Source organism: Diadema antillarum, unplaced genomic scaffold (assembly GCF_040938485.1).
Source record: "Diadema antillarum isolate AM-2024a unplaced genomic scaffold, OU_Dant_1.0 seq00001294_RagTag, whole genome shotgun sequence".
NCBI classification, from domain to species: Eukaryota; Metazoa; Echinodermata; class Echinoidea; order Diadematoida; family Diadematidae; genus Diadema; species Diadema antillarum.
Window position 1 is genome coordinate 126971 of NW_027272073.1, and position 19046 is coordinate 146016.

General features: G+C 40.2%; 1 protein-coding gene across 1 annotated transcript in view; it reads right to left on the reverse strand.

Annotated features, from left to right (window-relative positions):
• Nucleotides 1-2662: 2662 nt before the first annotated feature.
• The window catches only part of LOC139708033 (DNA damage-binding protein 1-like), a 31026-nt gene continuing 14642 nt past the window's right edge, over nt 2663-19046 (reverse strand). Inside the window, exons 13-25 of the mRNA XM_071620021.1 lie at nt 18600-18778; nt 17276-17439; nt 16286-16393; nt 15306-15513; nt 13683-14020; nt 12834-12998; nt 11807-11901; nt 10863-11033; nt 9055-9164; nt 8010-8179; nt 7326-7428; nt 5030-5153; nt 2663-3638 (exon numbers count right to left, since the gene is read on the reverse strand). Of these exons, the coding sequence (XP_071476122.1) occupies nt 3558-3638; nt 5030-5153; nt 7326-7428; nt 8010-8179; nt 9055-9164; nt 10863-11033; nt 11807-11901; nt 12834-12998; nt 13683-14020; nt 15306-15513; nt 16286-16393; nt 17276-17439; nt 18600-18778 (2016 nt within the window). The 3' untranslated portion in view covers nt 2663-3557. The remainder of the gene's footprint in view (nt 3639-5029; nt 5154-7325; nt 7429-8009; nt 8180-9054; nt 9165-10862; nt 11034-11806; nt 11902-12833; nt 12999-13682; nt 14021-15305; nt 15514-16285; nt 16394-17275; nt 17440-18599; nt 18779-19046) is intronic.

Consider the following 19046-nt stretch of genomic DNA (forward strand, 5'->3'; position numbering starts at 1 on the left):
AGCTGGATGGATGAACAGCCAGAAGACAAAATGATTGGCAGACTGTTTTATGTTCCAATTTGCCACAGGTATATTTCCCTCACTTATTAAAGTGAACACAAGCAACAGTCCTTCATGCACAGGGCACAAATTTGTCCTTGCAATCATCTGCTCAATCTGCATGGTTGAAGAAGAGAGTCGATGCAAAAACCACATCCTGGAATTCTCTTCGTACACACCAGTGATTTTCATCAACTTCCTTTCTCATTCCAAGTATTGTCAGTTGGAGGTCGTCATTGCAGTTGCACATCAAAGCACTGAGACTAGATAATCAGGTGTTTCTAAAGCGTGCATTTTGTTTCGCTTTATTTGATCAAGGGTACATACATATAGGATTTAATTAACTGTTGTTTGCTAGTGGCTGGGAAAACTTGATAATTTTGCAGCAAAAAAATGCAATGCCTTCAGTATTTCAATATTTTCATCAAACACTGTCACATCAGCAGCATGCACTTTAGGAAATCACAAGTGAACATGTTGGAACAAATCTGAGCTTTCCATGAAGACGAATTATCAACAAAGTAATGATAGCTCATGAATTTGAATAAAGTAATGATGGTTGTAAAAGAGATGAAACTTGTGATAGTCACTGAATCAATTTATAGGGCTATTGAGTTCAGTGAGTACTGCAGAAATTAAGTAGTTATGAGCATTGTATACTACATTTACAGTGTATACCTTTCTCTGACTGTGGTATACGGTTTAGTATGAATAGCATAGATGACTATGCTGTTCTAATTGAGCCAATTTCAGTTTTCAATACCATATCGTAGTCATACAGAACTCTGAGGGTTACAACAGTGAATATTACTGATCACTCCTTAGACACATCAAAACAAGAGTTGTGTGTTGGCTCTTCATATAGGGATGCTACAAAATATGCATGCTGCAACAATAATTTGCAACCTCCTTCCAACTGCCCCCTACTGAGAACTACAGAGTGTTATGGTTTATACATGACCTACATAAACCTACATGGCCTTTTCATGATTGGTTGTTGTAGATTTTTAAATGTCAGGTTCAGTTCGCTTTGCTGCTAATTAATTATCTTTACTTAGATGATTTATATTTGAGCAAGATAAACTGAGTTTTAGCGTGATAAGCTATATTGTGGTACAATGAAAATAAGCCTTGGTGCATAATATACAATATACCAGGTAATCTGTAATCCAGTAAAAGTGGAAATTTTGTGTGCAACTAATTTTTTTGTGCTTAGCCTTGTAAGATAAAGTTCGGATGTTTAAAATCCCACGAAATCAAAACATAGAGTAGTATTACACAAAGGAAGCAAAAATATTTGCATGTTTTTCCATTTGCGTTAGTTCCATGTTGTGCGAAATATGCGAAAAAGTCTACACCACAAAACAATTCCACTTTTACAGTAATGTATTAAATGCAAAGTTCTATGCACAGATCTCTGGATAATCTGTGTTAAAGATCAACTTGTTGTCTAATATTAAATGAATTAATGTGATAACAGCTAAAGGTTCGCCTTCTTTCTCTGATGGCACAATGACACTGTCTACCATGGACTAAATCATCTACTGCAATAAGACCCCGTTTACAGTGCGAGGCTCAGCCGCGGCCGAGCCGCAGCCGAACCCACATTCATTTCAGTGTAAACGTGCAAAAGGTCAAATGCGAGGCCAAAATTGGCCTTGCATTTGGCCATGCTCTGGAGGTGGTCTCGTCCGCAGCCGAGCCGCGGCCGAGCCCGGCCTTTTCTCAGTGTAAACACAAACTGGGCCAAATGCGCGGCCAATTTTAGTCTGGCTTCCAAACCCTCTGCCTGTACTATTTCGCTATTCATGATATTAACCCCCTCAACGTCGATAACTACTAACGTTTAAGGTGGTTTTGTCCTGTGAAGGATTTTTTCCTTCCGCAAAGACATTTGCGCGAACGGCAACTTCGTCTCCACGGAATTCAGTTGGCAACGGGTCTGAAAACCAGACAATACCAAATTGCATTTGTTTACGAGCAGAGCGCCACTACGACAATATATTGAAAGGTTTGAATCAAAAGCGCGGCCAAGCCCGGCAGTGTAAACGGACAAAATTGCGGGGCTCGGCCTCGCAATTGAGGCTGGGCTCGGCCGCGGCTCGGCCCAGCCCCGCACTGTAGACGGGGTCTTAGTAACAAGGATGATAGCCACATAATCGAGTGATACTTTGGCTCTATAGTTACAAATACTGATGACATTGAATAGTGATAATTATATCCCTTATCACAGTAATGATAATATGTGCGATGAATACCTCTAGGTTGAGCATACTGCGGCTGTGTCCTTCTAGCAGAAGGCTCTTTGTTATTGCATTCACAATTAACACAGAACTGTTTCCTCACCTAGCACAAATTGATTATTCCTGTATCACTTCACTCCACGGGGTTATTCCTCTCTTAAGATCTTTTGAAAATTGCCGGAAAAATAACGGTTTCTTATCCTGTCATTCCTACAATAAAGGCAGCCACATTGACTTAGTCAATCAAACACAACTGTGTGTGGTGACTACACAGATCATGATTAGTAGCTAGTTAATATGATATTGATCTCAATCATATCCTGTTGATGAAACAGGACCACAATCACACAGAGTTACATCTGATTCAAAGTACTAGTGCTTGAGTTTGGAAGTTCCAACTGATTTTAACTTTCTATGCAGCAGGTGGGTCTGATGGCCTTGAAGTACAAAAGATAAGTTACTGATATTAGTAATGTTGCAACACATCTATTTTAACAAATCTGCATGCATGCTAACTGTGGTGAAGTCACTACATGCAATCCAACCAGAGATAAAGCAACAGAATAACTACCGCTGTAAAGACCATGCTCAACTGGAATATGAATGTGTATCAAAGAAAAAGTGGGAGACTTAAGGCCACATGCTCATTACTGCTCAACGTGCACCCTATACATTTGCAGAGTTTGTGGCAGAACAGCTCACACGTACTGTGCATTAGTACTAGAGTAGGCTGTGAGACATTAAAGTAGGTTCATTCCTATCTACAGGATGTACGTAGCATAACTTAGTTATCACATTGCTCCTGTAGTACTTCCACGCTGTCATGGATGCCAGTTAATTTCCTCCGCAACTTCTGGTTGCCGAAAGATCATTCACTCTGATTCGTCAAATCTTCTTAATAGCAGAAAAACAAATATACCCACTCACGTAGAAACATGCTAAATATGTACAATGCTGAAATTTTCGTTCATCTTCACAGGCATCTGATTTCGTATCACGCAATGTCCTCTCAACGAAATGAAGTTCCTGGTTCACAAAATTGGCAACACTCCGCATGGAACAAAGGTACACAGTGCTCTGCAGATAACCAGCCGAAGAGAAATGTTCAACGGGTGGAGAGCACTATGACAGTCATTACGACATGCATTTCACCTTGTCCCTTTCAGGTCAGAGTTCATCTCCAGAATATCTTCATCACCCTTCCTAGCTCTCTCTCTCAATGGATCTCTGGACCCCGCTAAACTCTGACCCCTCTCGACCTTTGACCTCCCGACCTCAGTGAATCCTCGTCAGCTCCTCAATGATCTTGATGAGGTCGTTGGCAGTGCAGTCTCTCTTCATGCCACCATCGTCAATCTAAACAGAAAAACAGAAAACAAACCAGATTTCTAGTGGAGGGGAGAGTTGAGAATAGCCTTGGCTGCAAAGCCACATCTATTATGGTTGGCTGGAAAAAAGGCAACTGTAATAATTTGTTACAGTAAGAAGAGCAACTCTGATTGAAATGAAGGAATATCTGCCGAGCCACAGTTCATCATGTCACTGGTATGGTATGACTTTGGTAACCAAGAGGTTCTGAGATGGCCACATTTTGTTCCATGTTTTTCAATATGAGCATCCGTTTTTACATATTCTTGCATCTTTCAGCGAGTAGAAGTGCCATGAAACTGCGTATTATGACAATGCTTTCAGTTGCTATATAACAAATGTTTGTTTGCAGGAGTTGCCTAAAATATGAGGTCAATCAATGCATTACTGAGACTTTGATTTGGGAAGATTTTCTTGTCGAGCGCTAATTTGTCGTCTATCACCTTTCAAATCTTATAAATTCTTTGCAATCTCTTGTATCACTGTGGAAGGAAAGCCAGCTTCTGCATGTTTTCTCCATCAAGTACCTCTATTTGAGGAGGGGAATGGAGATGGAGTGGAATAATCTCTTCGCAATTTGTGCAACTTTATGCGCAGGCTCCATAACATGGCAACTGAATGCTTGGCAGTTCACTGGCTTTGATGTTCCATGCTCCAAGCCGCTCTTCCAGAGAGTTTCGACATAGAGACCGAAGAAGACATTCTTGATTTTAATCATTTTTAAGCTGTATTTTAGATGAAATGTGGAAATCTTGCATGGAACTTTGTGGTAATCTTGTACGGAACAACTAATTTAATTTTTCTTAAAATCTCCTGGTAATTAATAACGCTGCACTGAAAAAGGAGTATTAGTATGTTAGTGAAAATATAATCATATCGCCCAAATTTGTGCATAATATTTTTCGCCAGGTTTAACATTTCAATATTAAATCTTTCGAATAAAGTAATTGGATAAGGTGTGTTTCTGCATGTTTAGAAGCATTTTACAATTACAAAAGTACAATTTTGTTGCAAATTTTCTTTGCATGTCCTATATTCTATGCATGCTTAAACAATATATTGCTGTTGAAAACATTGAGGGGGATCACGAATTGCTACTGGTTAGGGACATGTATGTTGTATTTCAGGAATGATACACATTCAAATAAAGTGTTGTCTTTTTATTTTTCAAAGCGATTTATTAAGACCTGCAGCAGTCCACATAACTTCTTGGCGGCACAGAACCTGGGTACAAAGGAGAGATGCTTGTTTCCTCTCCTCCTCGTAATACCTCCCTGCTCTACTCTATGAAACACTGTACAATGCACAGCAGAAATGGTAACAAAGGAGAATACGGCACTAATTCTCAAAAACGAGACCTGCAAGGCCAGACACTTTACCTGAAGGCCCTGGGCTACTTCATCCATCGTGTCCCGACTCAGGTCAAGGAAGCTCTCCAAGAGGTCACCGTCGATGAAGTTATCCATTGGCTCTGTCTTCCGCTCTGAGTAGAAGGACCGCCAGGTGGAGGGGGGAACAGCGCGTCAGTCAAGGAAAGATTTACATTAATAAAGTCGACTCCCATTATAAGGAAGTCTTGGGGGCTAGCGCTTTTCTTTGATTTTATTAAATTTTCATTAATAACCGAACAAATAAACAATAAAAAACATAAAGCAGATAATGTGGGGCCTGAATATTTTACTTTATTGTAACCGGAAGTTTCTTATACCTGTGTTCGCGAGAGTGCATTGTACAGGGGAATCTTGTTATAATGAGGACCCCCAAACCACAACAATTATATCATTATATCAGCTTTCTCACAACATAATGGTACAAAAACATAGAAATAGGAAAATTGGGACGTTCAGAACTACCTTGTAATAAGGAGTTTTGTCATACATGACCTCTTTATAACGAGATTTCACTGTAATCAGTCTTGAAGTGCATTGCCAAATTACATCCCTGATGACTTTTTTTTTTTACAACAGAATAATGTCAGGAGCAGACTTATGATCAAGAAAGTTATGGAATTTTGAAGTTTCACATTTACACAAAATGGTGATATTAGTCATAAACATGTGGTGTGCAAATGCAAATAGCCCAATAATGTCAGTGTCCTACAAGAATCCCATTGGTTTGTAAACAAAATAAAAAATTAGTGGAAAATGAGCAAAGAAAATCCCATTTTCTTTGCTCATTTTTCCACTAATAAACATTATGAATTTCTGGTCATTTTCTTTTTCTGTTTACGTTTGTTACAAAATAAACAATGTAACAATATTTTTGGGGCCCATAATTTCGTAACTAAAATCCATTGACCCTACAATCATCACCGCCTGATAATTTTTAAAGGACAAGTTCACCTTCATATACATGTGGATTAAGTGAATGCAGCAATATTAGCAGAACACATTAGTGAGAGTTTGGGGCAAATATGACAATCCGTTCAAAAGTTATGAATTTTTAAATTATCTGTGCCATCACTGCTGGATGAGAAGACTACTACAGTGTATGATGTCAGATGCGTACAACGATATAAGGAATCATATAAAGAGAATTTCACAAAATTCAATTTTTTGAAAAAAGTGCACATTTCCTCAACCTGTCACTGATGTATGTTAAGGGTAATATTATTCCCCTTGCCTTCTGAAAGAGGTAAGTTAAGCGTTCTTTTATTATGCGAGAAAAGTGAAAATATGATGAATTTTCTTTATGATTTCTTTATATGGTTGTACACATGTGACATCACAAGCTATAGTAGTCTTCTCATCCAGCAGTGACTGAGCAGAAACTTGGGATGTCCAACTTTCGTCAAACTCTCACTGTTGTGTTCTACTAATATCACTGCATTTTCTCTATCCACATGTCTGTGAAGGTGGACTTGTCCTATAAGGCTACAGACTCAACCTGATGCAAAGGGTACTGGGTTCTAAAACCAAACAGCATGCTACTCTTATCAGAATCACTCTGGTGCAAACAGAACAATTACTTCAAAAGAAGTGAAATATATCACTGTGACTGTGTGGATAGGGTAATTCAGACAAGTCTCATTATTTACAAGCAACAGAATACCTATTGCAATGACACAAAGACATTAAGTGTTTATAAGATAAAAATACAAATGGAGTTCAGCTAATTATTGGAGAACTGAAAGGAAAGAAGTCATTGGTATTTTAGATGAAAAGAAAAAACTTGTACGACATGAGAAATAAGTCTACCCCGTTGAGGACGAGTCCCGAGTAAACTCGGGAAAGCGTCTATGGGAAATACGTGTTGTAGCAAATCAAACCATCCTCAACAGGTTAATCAACAGTAATGCTTTGGGACCCAAGTTTGACAAGAACATTCCAGTCAAGATAGATCAAGCAAATTATCTCAAATATCCATATAAATTGTAGAAGTGTCAAGCACACTTTGAATTCTCTTTTTGGGGGGAGGGGGGGGGGGGGGGAATGTGAGTTTCTTTGCTTTTGTATTCATTCACTGGTCTGCTATTCATCTGAATAAAAACACTGTAGATTTTTTACAATCATAATTTGAAACCAACGGACAGCCAGCCTTGCCCCACATTGAAATATTATGACAGCCCACATGACGAATTCCTACAACTGTTGTGCCAAATAGTCAAGTTTTATGCTGACGGCAGTGAGTGGTGTTTAAAATCATTTCTGAAGCTGATGGACAAGAAAAGGATATAAGGAGTGCTTGATCTTGCCGACACTCTTGATGACTTTGGTAAGCTTGTTCTGCACCTCCAACATGAAGCGGTAAAACTCTTCCGAAAGCTGCGTCACCAGGCCTGAAGAAAGCAGACGCATGCACAGAAAGCTTGCAAAATCAACTCGATTGCGACAGCATGATTGTTAAGAGTGTAGACTAAGCAAGATGGATGATTCCAGTTTATGTGTTTACAGAAGTAGGATATGATATGATACAGGATACAGCATATCTTCTGCTTTGTTTTTTGGTTTTTAATTAGCTGATGACAACAAACATAGCTCAAGGCAAACACTATGAAGCACTTCATTCAAACTTCATATCAATATTGTTGAACTACATTGTAGGAAATTATTCATGCATTATAATAATAATACTATGTCTAACATGGCTATGAATATATTTCCATTAATTACACTATCATTTCTACAACACATACAATAAAATTTGTTAAAAATCAGAAAAAAAACAAAAACAAAAATTCTTATTGCTTATAATCGAGTCTGGGTAATAATAAGAAAAGAGGAATGCATAATAATATCTGTGACGAACCTTTTCACATTCTTTTTTTTCCATTTTTTGGATCGGGGAAATCATTGTGCGAAAGATATTCCAATGGGACTACCAATTGCTAACAGAAGCAAAGTAATAAGGAATTCTTACCCACTGAGCCACTGATTGTGCCAAACAGGACGCTGCCCGTCGTGGGAATCGAGCTTTCCCCAATGTTCTGCATGACCAGTGAACCGTGACGGAAGACATTGACGAACTCGCCCAGGTGGAACAGCCCGACCTCCTGTAGGTGGCGCCGTTCCTCGTCCGTCGTTGCAGCGCTGCAGGGCAATGGTGAAAGTGAGACAAGGTCAAATACATGGAAACCCTGTTCTAACGAGATCTGCGGGACCACTGATTTTACCTCCATATAACCACTGATCTTTATACGAGGTATCTGGATATCTCATTGGCCCATTCAAGCTGTACAAACAAGTACCAGGCACACTCTATGGTGATGCGCATGCATTTTCCAGGAGACTGTCATCAAGATCATGTGATACCATGAGCTCCATACACAAATGTGCATGGAATGTGCATAGCAACATGGCAGCACGGTGGCTTCAAAGCAATTGGTCTATGAGATATCCAGAAACCTCTATAAAGGTCAGTGGTTATAACCAGTACCTCCTTGCAAATTCTCAGACCAGCTGAATACATAATGCCTACAGGAATCTGCTCCAGTATTATTTCACACTGCAGAGCTGCCTACATTCAACCGTCAAAGTTAGGGAGGTTTCCAAGAGCAAATCAGGAAACTACCTGTGTGTTACATTTACATGTCACCGGGTAAAAGTAATTCCCAAATCAGGGAGATTTAATATATTCTTGCACAGGCATACACAAATGATTGAAATTTTCGGGAAGCCACCTGAAGAATAAGGTAGACTTGTCAGCTCTGACGATTTCTTTGCACATATTGTAAGTAAAGCATCCGTATGGCAGTGGGTAGGTTTGCACTGGCAAATCTACCATACTGAATCAACGTGAAAATGTCCAATGATTACGATAAAGCTAACACAAAGTAATGGGTTGACTGAATAGATTTAGCAAGTCAGTCTTGGCTTCTTACAGTGTAACTATGACTTTTCATGACTGCAGTGATTGAGTAGCATACCAACTTTGGCTTCATAATCAAATCATAAGCATGGATTACCTGTCCTTTTGGCAGGAGAAAAGGTTTGAGGAATTCTCAGCTCCCAGGAAGGTGTCGTCGTCAAGAATCTCCACGGCTGACATCCAGTTTGGATTGTAGTCTCTTGCAATCTGTGAAAGGACAGCGTTTCATCAACGAGTTCGTCGGAGGTTTTCACCGACAAATTTGCTATCAGCCAATCAGATGCAAGGATTTCAGTAGCTTTTAACAGTTTTAGGTGTAAATCGTCGACGAAAAGTTTCATGAAACGGTCCCCATGAATTATCATTTGATCAGCTAAAACTGTTTTTCATCATCATGCTCACCATCGCCATCACTATTTTGTCACGGATTATTTCAGTCACAAGTAATATTTTTACTCTTACCATCGTAAAAGCTACGTAAAACATCCAATTCAGCTGAAAATTATTCTTTGCCATCATTAGCATTATTATCATCATCATCATTCTCAACATCATCATCAACGGCACCATCACCATCACCATCAATGTAACCATCAACATCATCATCATCATCATCATCATCATCATCACCATCATCATCATCATCATCATCATCACCATCATCATCATCATCATCATCGTCATCACTTTTAACATTATCATCAATACAGTTGAACCTCTATTATCCGGCCTCCCTTTATCCGGATCTCTCTCTATTATACGGACGCAATCTCGCCGTGACTTTTTTTTTTTATAATTACGGGAGGAAAGGGGGATTCCCAACTCCTTGAGAACTCCTACACAAACACCCATGAATTACATATTACTTCCAACATGATTAACATACATTACATCAAATTTCCTTCCATATTGCTTACCCTCAGACATTTTAACATCCCCAAACATCCCCAAATGTAACAATGAAAAGGTTGCAGTGTACACATTACTACATGTGGTACTACAATGGGCTACATCAGTACATGTGTATGTATATGTACATGTATAAAGCATTGAGTCTCCCGTATCCAAATCCCTTATCCGGATGAGCCCCGGTCCCGACTTGTCCGGATACGAGAGGTTCAACTGTATCACCATCATTATCACCATCAACATTACCATCATCATCAACAACAACATCCAAGTGCCTAACCTTTCCCTACGAATCTTTTGAAAATCCTGTTTTTGTAACCTTTTCAGAAATCACTGCCAGCTTGATATGTGACAGAAAAATATTTATCTCCGCCAACCAAAGAGTTCAATTTTTCATCGCCGTTTGTTAGCTTGTTTGTCTGTGTGCCAAATGACTCAAAAAGTTGTGGACGGATTTACATTAAACTTGCAGGAAAAGTTGATAATGACACAAGGAACAGATGACCAAATTTTGGTAGTGTTACCAGAATTTTTATGGATTTTTGAGGGATTTCCTAACTTTATGCTGATAGGGTTAATGAAGTTCAAGCTGTGTGTATTTCAGGTTTGCATACATGCTATAAAGCACGTGCTCTGCTCAGGCCAGGCGTCATGCAGCTAGAAGCTAATGACATAAATAACGGGCTTCTATATTGGGAAATTAAACAATTTTCAGCATGTTTTCATGGGCAGAAATTAGCTGCTTGGCAGAGGTCTGCACTCTCCGAGTACTCTTCTAGTTAGTATATTGCTGCATTCTCGTCTGTAGTGCATTTGATATCTTAAAACAGGGCCTGACCATCATGTTGAGGCACTTATTCCTCTTTCGACCATTGTTACCAAACTAACATCATAATACTATCGTCAAATTATCCTCACTACCACGAAAGTCATTGATTGCCAAAACCCCCAAAAATCTACTATTGGGATGCTCTATACGGTATGAAGCCCACACACCTCTTCAAGGCAGCCTTCCATGGGTTTGTAAGCCAGGAGTGTGATGGACCTCATTAGGTCTCCAACGATGATGAAGTCTCCCTTGGTCTTAAGGTAGAGGGCCAACACGTTGTTGTAGTGACTGCACTCCACCCGCAGCGAATGTTCCGGGGTCCACTCAAAGAGCCTCACCTGCAAGGAGGAGGGAGGGGAATGGAATGATATCGTACCATCTTTAGACACCGCTCTTGACTGTACAGGGTTAACACGTTTGCTGAAATCCATGTTATATCTGCTGTGAACCTAGACTCTAGACCTAGACCACAAACTCTAAATCAAGATGTTATAGGATACAATTAAAAACTACCAAAATTTTGGGGCACAGCAATATATAACATGTCACTGACATGACAACTGATTGAGGCAAAGACAAAAATCAGCGACAACAATCACTGATAATATGGCAGGAAACAAGAGGTCACTATCCACCAGCATGGTAACGTCAGCAAAGTTTCCTCACACATGTTAGCTTGCCTCCGTCCGCCCCCTATAATTATGCACACAAGTACACTCAGACACGAAAGCATTGTCAATTCACGAAGACACAACCCAAACTTACCTTCACCCCATTAGACCAAGATACTGTAAAAGCTGCTATTTTTGCAAGGATTTATAATTTTCACGAATTTCGCAAATCACTATTTGGCTGCATATCTAACAGTATGCAAAAATATTGCGAATGGACAGGCATTAGTGCATTTACTATAGCTTTGATGTCAAATCACGAAAACGGCACCTCACAAAAACATTCGTGACCTCTTAAGCAAAAATATTTATACGCCAAAATTTCAGCTCTTACAGAAGAGCTTCAAATAGACATAAATCAAATTTCATGACTAGATATGAAAGCGCTCCTGTCAACCATAACTGCAATAAACTTGGAGAAAAGTGGTGGCCAGGCTTACCACGCTGTTGACAGACGCCAGAAGTTTGCCGTTGAACTCTACCAGCGAGTACGGGGCCCCCTTCACTTCTTTCTCGGCCACTTCTTGCAGCTTGCCTGGAAGAACATACGCCACATTTTGCATGAAACACAAGCAACAAGTAACAGCACACATTAAGTAAGGAGTCGATATCAAATACACTCATATCATTATGACCTCTTTCTGTGTACATCAATCCTTACATCTGCCAATAATCACAAATACATGTAACATAGAAAGCTGCCTTTGTGTGGTGTGAAAAGGGTGCTTTAAAGGGACAAGCATTTGGTCTAACAATTTCAATAACCTACAAAAAAAGCAACAACAAAAGAAAACAAAACCAATGAATACACTTATTTTACTATCAATTCCATTTAGTAATATTATAATATCCTATCCTGACACTGATATGCTTCAAGTAAACAGACAAGCAAACAAACTAGGGCTGAGTCTTCACAGCACAATTCTTAAAGTCTAGTAACAAGTGTACGGCGGGAAAGCTTCCACACGAACTGATCTACCTAGCTAACAGCAAAATGGCATCTTGTGTATTGCTAATGTGCTGGTGTGTTTTGTCTGTGTATGCACGTGTGTGTGTGTGTGTGTGTGTGTGTGCCAACGTTTTTCTCAGTTATAGTTTACAGAAAGAAGAGACATAACGCTGTATTTACTTTTCCGGGGTTAGCTTTAAATATTAAAGGCCCATTGCCTTCTCACTAACCCCTTCACTTGATATCTTTGGTTGTTTGTTGGCTTCTTGTTGTTTGGGTTTTTTTGTCACATTGTCATGTTATACTTGTCATACCATTGTCACATTTGTATGTTTGCATGTTTTATTAAGTGAAAAGAAATGAAATGAAATGAAATGAAGTTGGACCTCATTCCTTAGTGTACAGTGAGTGGCGCTGTCTACTGTGAGCTGGACTAAGGAGTCCATTTCCGGCCCCAACCTACACACAAACACACACACACACACCAAGAGCTTTCCAATATAAAGGTGCCACCTTACCGTCGCTGTACTGGAATACAACTATCCGCCCCGCCTTAGGCTCCGCCTCCTCCGCGTGCACGTTGGCCACGCCCACAATGTAGTACCAGTTGGAGTCGTTGCACAGCTTGCAGGAGACGAGGCTGGTGGCGAACTCGGACGGACCGAAGTGATGGGCGTGGAGCACTAGAGGAGCAAGAATGGCAAAGGAGAGGGGTCAAAGCAGGTCAAGGGTTACTCTGAACAACCGTTGATTTTCATACACAAACATGCCCGATCAAAAAGCAAGCTTTGGCTCTACTTGGCTTGCATCTCACTAAAGAATCTAATATTAAAGCTGCGAGTCTTGATTGCAGTTACATCTGCCATAACAAGGAAACAACCATCAGCTCTAAGCATTTGACTTGCTACTGTTGCAGCTGCAACTTACAGCTGCACAATCTTTTCTATAATAGATGCAAGTTATGAGTCTTTACAAGGGACAATCTTATACTTAATCTACTACATGAGAAAAAAAGAAGAAAATAATATGAATAACTAATAGAGTAAACTATATTTCTGTGCATGTACAAGAAATAATTTGAACTAACATGCAATTTATCGGATATGCTTCTGTTGTAAACTACTATTTCAAGATTTATCATGCAAAATATGCACACTGTGGAGTCATCCAGAGGAACATTTAGGCAAAAACATTTAGACAGACTTAAGGAACATCAATATTTTTTTTTTCCTTATCAAACAGTTGCAAAATCATAACTAATGAGCATCTGGGGCAGCTGTTATTCCATCTGAACAGAAGGTCTTAAATTGCTATTGTTTGTTGTTTGTTGTTTCTTGATATTGAGTATAGCTCAGTCCCATACATACCTTCAAATGTGTGTTGGTCTATGATGAGCAGTGAGTGGACCTCCACCTCATCACCAAACGATGAACCTTCTCCGCTGCCACCTGCCTGGCCCGCTGCCATCCCCTTCCCACCGCCGCTCTTGGTGATGTTGAGGGCGCTAGTGCTGGCGCTCTGCCGCGACAGGGTCGCCCCGGGGTCAGCGAGGTCGGTGCGCGTGGAGATGACCCCGAAGGTCTGGGAGGACTCCTGGTAGGCAATGCGCAGGGGCGTCTCCCCCAGCGGCACCGTCCGGATGTGGAGCTTCTGGATCTCGTCGATGCTGCCGATCATGAGCGTGGTGTCGTTGCACAGAGCCAGACTGCCATGGAAAAGGAAATGAAGAGGCAGATAGACAGACAGATACAGAGTTAGACAAACAAGCGATAGGCAGACAATATAAGAGGAGAATTTGCACCTATTCTGAAGTCAGAGGTATATATGACAATGTGGGAAACTTGGAGATAGAAAAGCAGAAAAAGACACGCAAACTAAACACAAAATCTGGAATATCTTAGTGAGGTTTCAATCTCTTTATCCTTTTAACCTTTTGAGGACAAGTCCCCGAGTATACTCAGGCAAGCGTCTATGGGAAATGTGTGTTGTAGCAAAATCAAACCATCCTCAACGGGTTTAACAGTGAAGTTCTTCCTTTCTGAGATTCCTCTATTTTCTTTCTTTTTTTATGGCAGAAAATGCAGTATTGTGCAGGGTAGAACAATTTGTATCTGTCTAGTGGTTATACTATTTATTTCAGTGATTTACTCTTTGCCATTTCGCACATCAAGAGATATTTGCAAAAATAAAAAACAAAAACAAAAACAAGAATGTGGCAAAATACTGCATCATCCACAACACAAATACAATGTACAGAGAACATCTTCTCAAAGGCAAGCAATTTCTTCTTGAAAAGGAAAATTTCTCATTCCCTTACTGTATTTTTTTTATTGGAAATCGAACCAATCGCAAAACTGTGCTACAAGTCCCAGTTCTCAAAACATAAAGTTCAAATAATGGGAATCAATCATGTGGACAGTATGCCCTATTGTGCTCATAAAACATTCAATACTGATGCTAATACTACTTATCAGTCAAAGTTAGTCATAACTTGTGTAATTATCAGTGAGCATATTAACCTCAAAATCCTTACTACAATTCCACAGTAAATTACTTTTTGTATTAACCTGCTCCATACTGAATTCTGAAATCCCCATGGACATAATACACGGACCATCAGCTTCCTGTATGGAACAGGTTAACAAGCTTGTTCAATTCATGAAATTCTTCCGTTGACATGCTTTCATTGCTACTGATTGACAAATTGCAGTACCCGCTGCATGCTATAAGGATTAGAACCAACACTTGCCGTCGGGCGAAAGCTCGGTGGTCTAGTGGAGATGACACCTGTCCGGCGATCAGGAGGTCGTGGGTTGGAATCCCCCTCGAGTATGTACGCCCATGATATTTTATCATGGCTACAACTAAAACACTGATCAATTCACTGCTTATTTACGTAAATGCAGGCCAATTTGTCAATCAGTTGTAACAAGCTTGTTGTTTGCATGTTCTTGTTGAAAGTACAGCTGTGATGTAATCAGTTCACTGACCTATCTGGGTATCCCTCTGAGTTGAGTGGACACATGTAGCTAACCTCCTTGAGGTTGACGTTTGAAAACACCAGTTTGTGGTTGCTAGAGTAGATGACCGTTGGCCGGTCCGAGCAGGCAAAGACGTTGACCGTTGAATGGGAGCGGAAGGTTTTGAGAACCGTCGGCTGCGTGCCAAGAATAACCTTCTTCCGGTCTGACATGTAACCTGGGTTTTGTTATTGTTGTTGTTTTGAGAGGAAGATTACATTGGTGTTGGAAGTTACTACAAGAATTGTTAAAAGGAACAGGATGCCGTGAGGAATCAACTTTCATAGTCCACAAGATCTATTCATAGTCCACCTTGGCCCTATTTCATAAAAGATATTAGGATGGCAATTCTTGCTGGAATGGCAACTTCCCATATCAACAACCAATCAGGAAGCAGGATTCTTGTCGCTGTCATGACACTTGTCATTCCAGCAAGAGTTGCTGATCATGTTAACTTTTTACGAAACGGGGCCCGGATCTATTCATATTCAAACTTCTTGACTACACCCACATGCAAGCCTATGACAGGAAATGAAGTGCACATGCCACATTAACCCATTAAGGACGAGTCCCGAGTATGCCGGAGCAAGCTTCAATGGGAAATGCATGTTGTAGCAAAATCAAACCGTCCTCAACAGGTTAACAGACAACAGCCTCCCCCTATGATATCATTCAAACACACGAGGTCATAAACATTGTGCTAAATGAATGAAAAAGAAGAGTAGTGGCAAGGAGGAAGGAAGGAAGGAAGGATTGGAGGGGAGGAGGGGGAGGAGGAGAAGGAAGAGGAAGAGGAGGAGGAGGAACAGAATGAGAAGGAATGAGGGAACGGGAGGAGGAAGAGGAGGATGGAGAGAAGAAAGAAGAAGAGGAAGAATAGGAGGAGGAGGAGGAGGAGGAGGAGGAATATGAGGATAATTAGGTAAGACGGGAGAGACCACCAGTCTTACCCGTCTCTGCATTCAGCTGGAAGTAGAAGAGCGAACCATCTCCAAGGGCACACAGGATGTAGTTCTGACCCTCGAAAGTCGTCAGTAGGATCGACCGTGGGATGATTTCTGTGAAGAGATCAGACAGTTCTCAGTACATGGGGGGGGGGGGGGGGGGGTTGCTTTTTTAATGCTAATCACAAAGACAAACATTGTTGATACGCAACAATGAGCATTATAATCTATATTAGGCATTCTATTTGTGTATTTAAAATGTATATATTTGTCCACTTAAATTCCAAGTGCAATAATATATTCAATCAAATGCATAGGCTGATCTATAATTTCCCAATTGGCTACTGTGCAGTAAAGTAGCTGTGCCATACTGTAAAAGTGGAAATTTTCACGCATTTCACGCAACCAGAAGCTAGCGCAAAAATAAGAGCACTCAAATATGTTTGCATGCCATATGTTCTACTAGTTGTTGTCTTGATTCCGCGGAATTAAAAACACGCAAACTGTTCTCACCCGGCCAAACGGAAAAAAAAAAATTAGTCGTGCAAAAATATCCTCTTTTACAGTAATACACCATATTTTGTCTTGTCTGTTGTGTGAATGCTCGCTGGAAGTGTGAAACTCTTGCTATGAAAGTGCCAACTTTTGCTTCAAGTGCAAGTCATTCCTTTGAGTGCATTTTACTTCAAGAAACAGTGAATACTTTTTACAATTAACGCCTTCTCCAGATAATGATTTCAAATAATAATGATTATATTGGATGGCTCTGTTTCATGGATTACCACAGAGTATTGAACTCATTAGGACCAACAGTCCCTGGTTTCCCATTCACTGCCACGATTACCAACCGATCAATCTATTAATCTATTCATCAGCTATTTACCTACAACTATCTATTCATCTATCTATCTCTCTTTCTTATCTATCCTATCTATCTATCTATCTATCTATCTATCTATCTATCTATCTATCCATGTATCTACTTATCCATCTCACCTCCTCCCAGGCTCTCAACATGCATGGTTTCCATACTAGGCAGCTTTAGGATCCTGGCCGTAATGTCTGTCCAAAGTCCCACGGCGCACAGATCCGTGAAATCAGCACCTTCCTTCAAGGGGGTTACATCTAGGCAGGCAACCTCATGCTCCATGGTTGTTGTGCTGTAGGGAAGGGATAGCAACAGGCGTTATGCCAGTGTATGTTAATACTTTAAAGGTACTATTTCGTCGCTGGGGCGATAAGACCTCATATCTACAAAATGTCAAATGTTCAGGAGAGCCAAAAAACATGGCGGCCAAAGCAGTGTGGCGAATGGGATAGCCTTTCCTTTGACATGCCGTGGTAGCTTCATTTTTGGAGTAAGACAGTTGGGATTTGGACAGGACATCACTTAATCCATCATTTGACCATTAATCCAAAAAACTCATTTTCACCAAAATTGCAGATACAAGGTCTTATCACCCCAGCGACGATTTACTATCAGGGTTCCCAGCATTTCAAGAAAACAAAATTCCCTGATCTTTCCCTGATTTTTTTTCCCTGATGAAGTATCAAATTTCCATGATAATTATTTTAACTCATTTCCAGTTTCACATCCAATTTTCATCAAGTTTCATTGAATATATGTTGTTTTGATATGAAACAAAATATAACAGCATCTTTCTGAATACTTTCAATATTGGGGCTTATCAAAATTCCCTGACTTTTCCCTGATTTTAGACATTTTTATCAAATTCCCTGACTTTTCCCTGACTGAAAAAAATTAAAATAACTTTCCCTGATTTCCCTGATGGGCTGGGAACCCTGATTATTGGGAGCAGTGTTTTGAAAAAAAATGTTTGATATAACACATTTGATGTATGTGTGTACGTCAGTTGTGTCACAAAACATCCTACCATATAAACATTTCACACTAAAAGATAAAATATATGGAGATATCACTATTTTTCTCAATAAATCATAATTGTAGACGGTTAAGTCTAGAAACAATTATATTGTAACTATTGTTCACATTCTGCATATTTACCAATACTTAACCTGTTGAAGACAAGTCCGGAGTATACTCGGGCAGGGGTCTATGGGAAATGTGTGTTGTAGCAAAATCAGCCCATCTTCAACAGGTTATTAAACATTGATTACAATGATTTTTAAACATTTTTTAGGCTGGTCGTTTCTATCCCTAACTCACATTTGCGAACTATTTTGAAGCACTAAAGCTGGTGCTTTGTTGTTGTTTTTTTCATCTGCAAACGATAAATAGGGCCATTAAACTGGACATGGCATCATGGTAACATGGTTACATCATGGAGAGATGCCATACCTGACTTGCTGGACCTCCCCTTCAGAGATTTCTAGGTAGAAGACTTCACAGCCGGCTGCGCACACGATCTGTCGCGTGTTGCATGCTGCCACGTTGATATTCCTGCCCGAGGGAGGGCGCCATTCGCTCACGAGACGCTTGGTCGGTGCACTGACCAGACGGGCTGATGCCGCAGTGATCTGGCACGAAGAATGCAGAGGTAATATTGGAAATGTCTTTAAATGAGAGAACCACGGGTCTGGTGCTCACCGGAGCATCACAATTTTTGACCTCAAGGCACCCTACTTACCCCCTAATTTGAGGTATTTAGCCCCTTGCAGTCCCCTGGTGGCATCATAATCATTTGCAAAAACTATGAACCCCTCCCCCATTGCTGATTCCTGACAAGTCTGGTAAAGAGTCCAGCCACCAGTTTTCAAGAAATAGAAGAAAATGTAAGAATTTTAC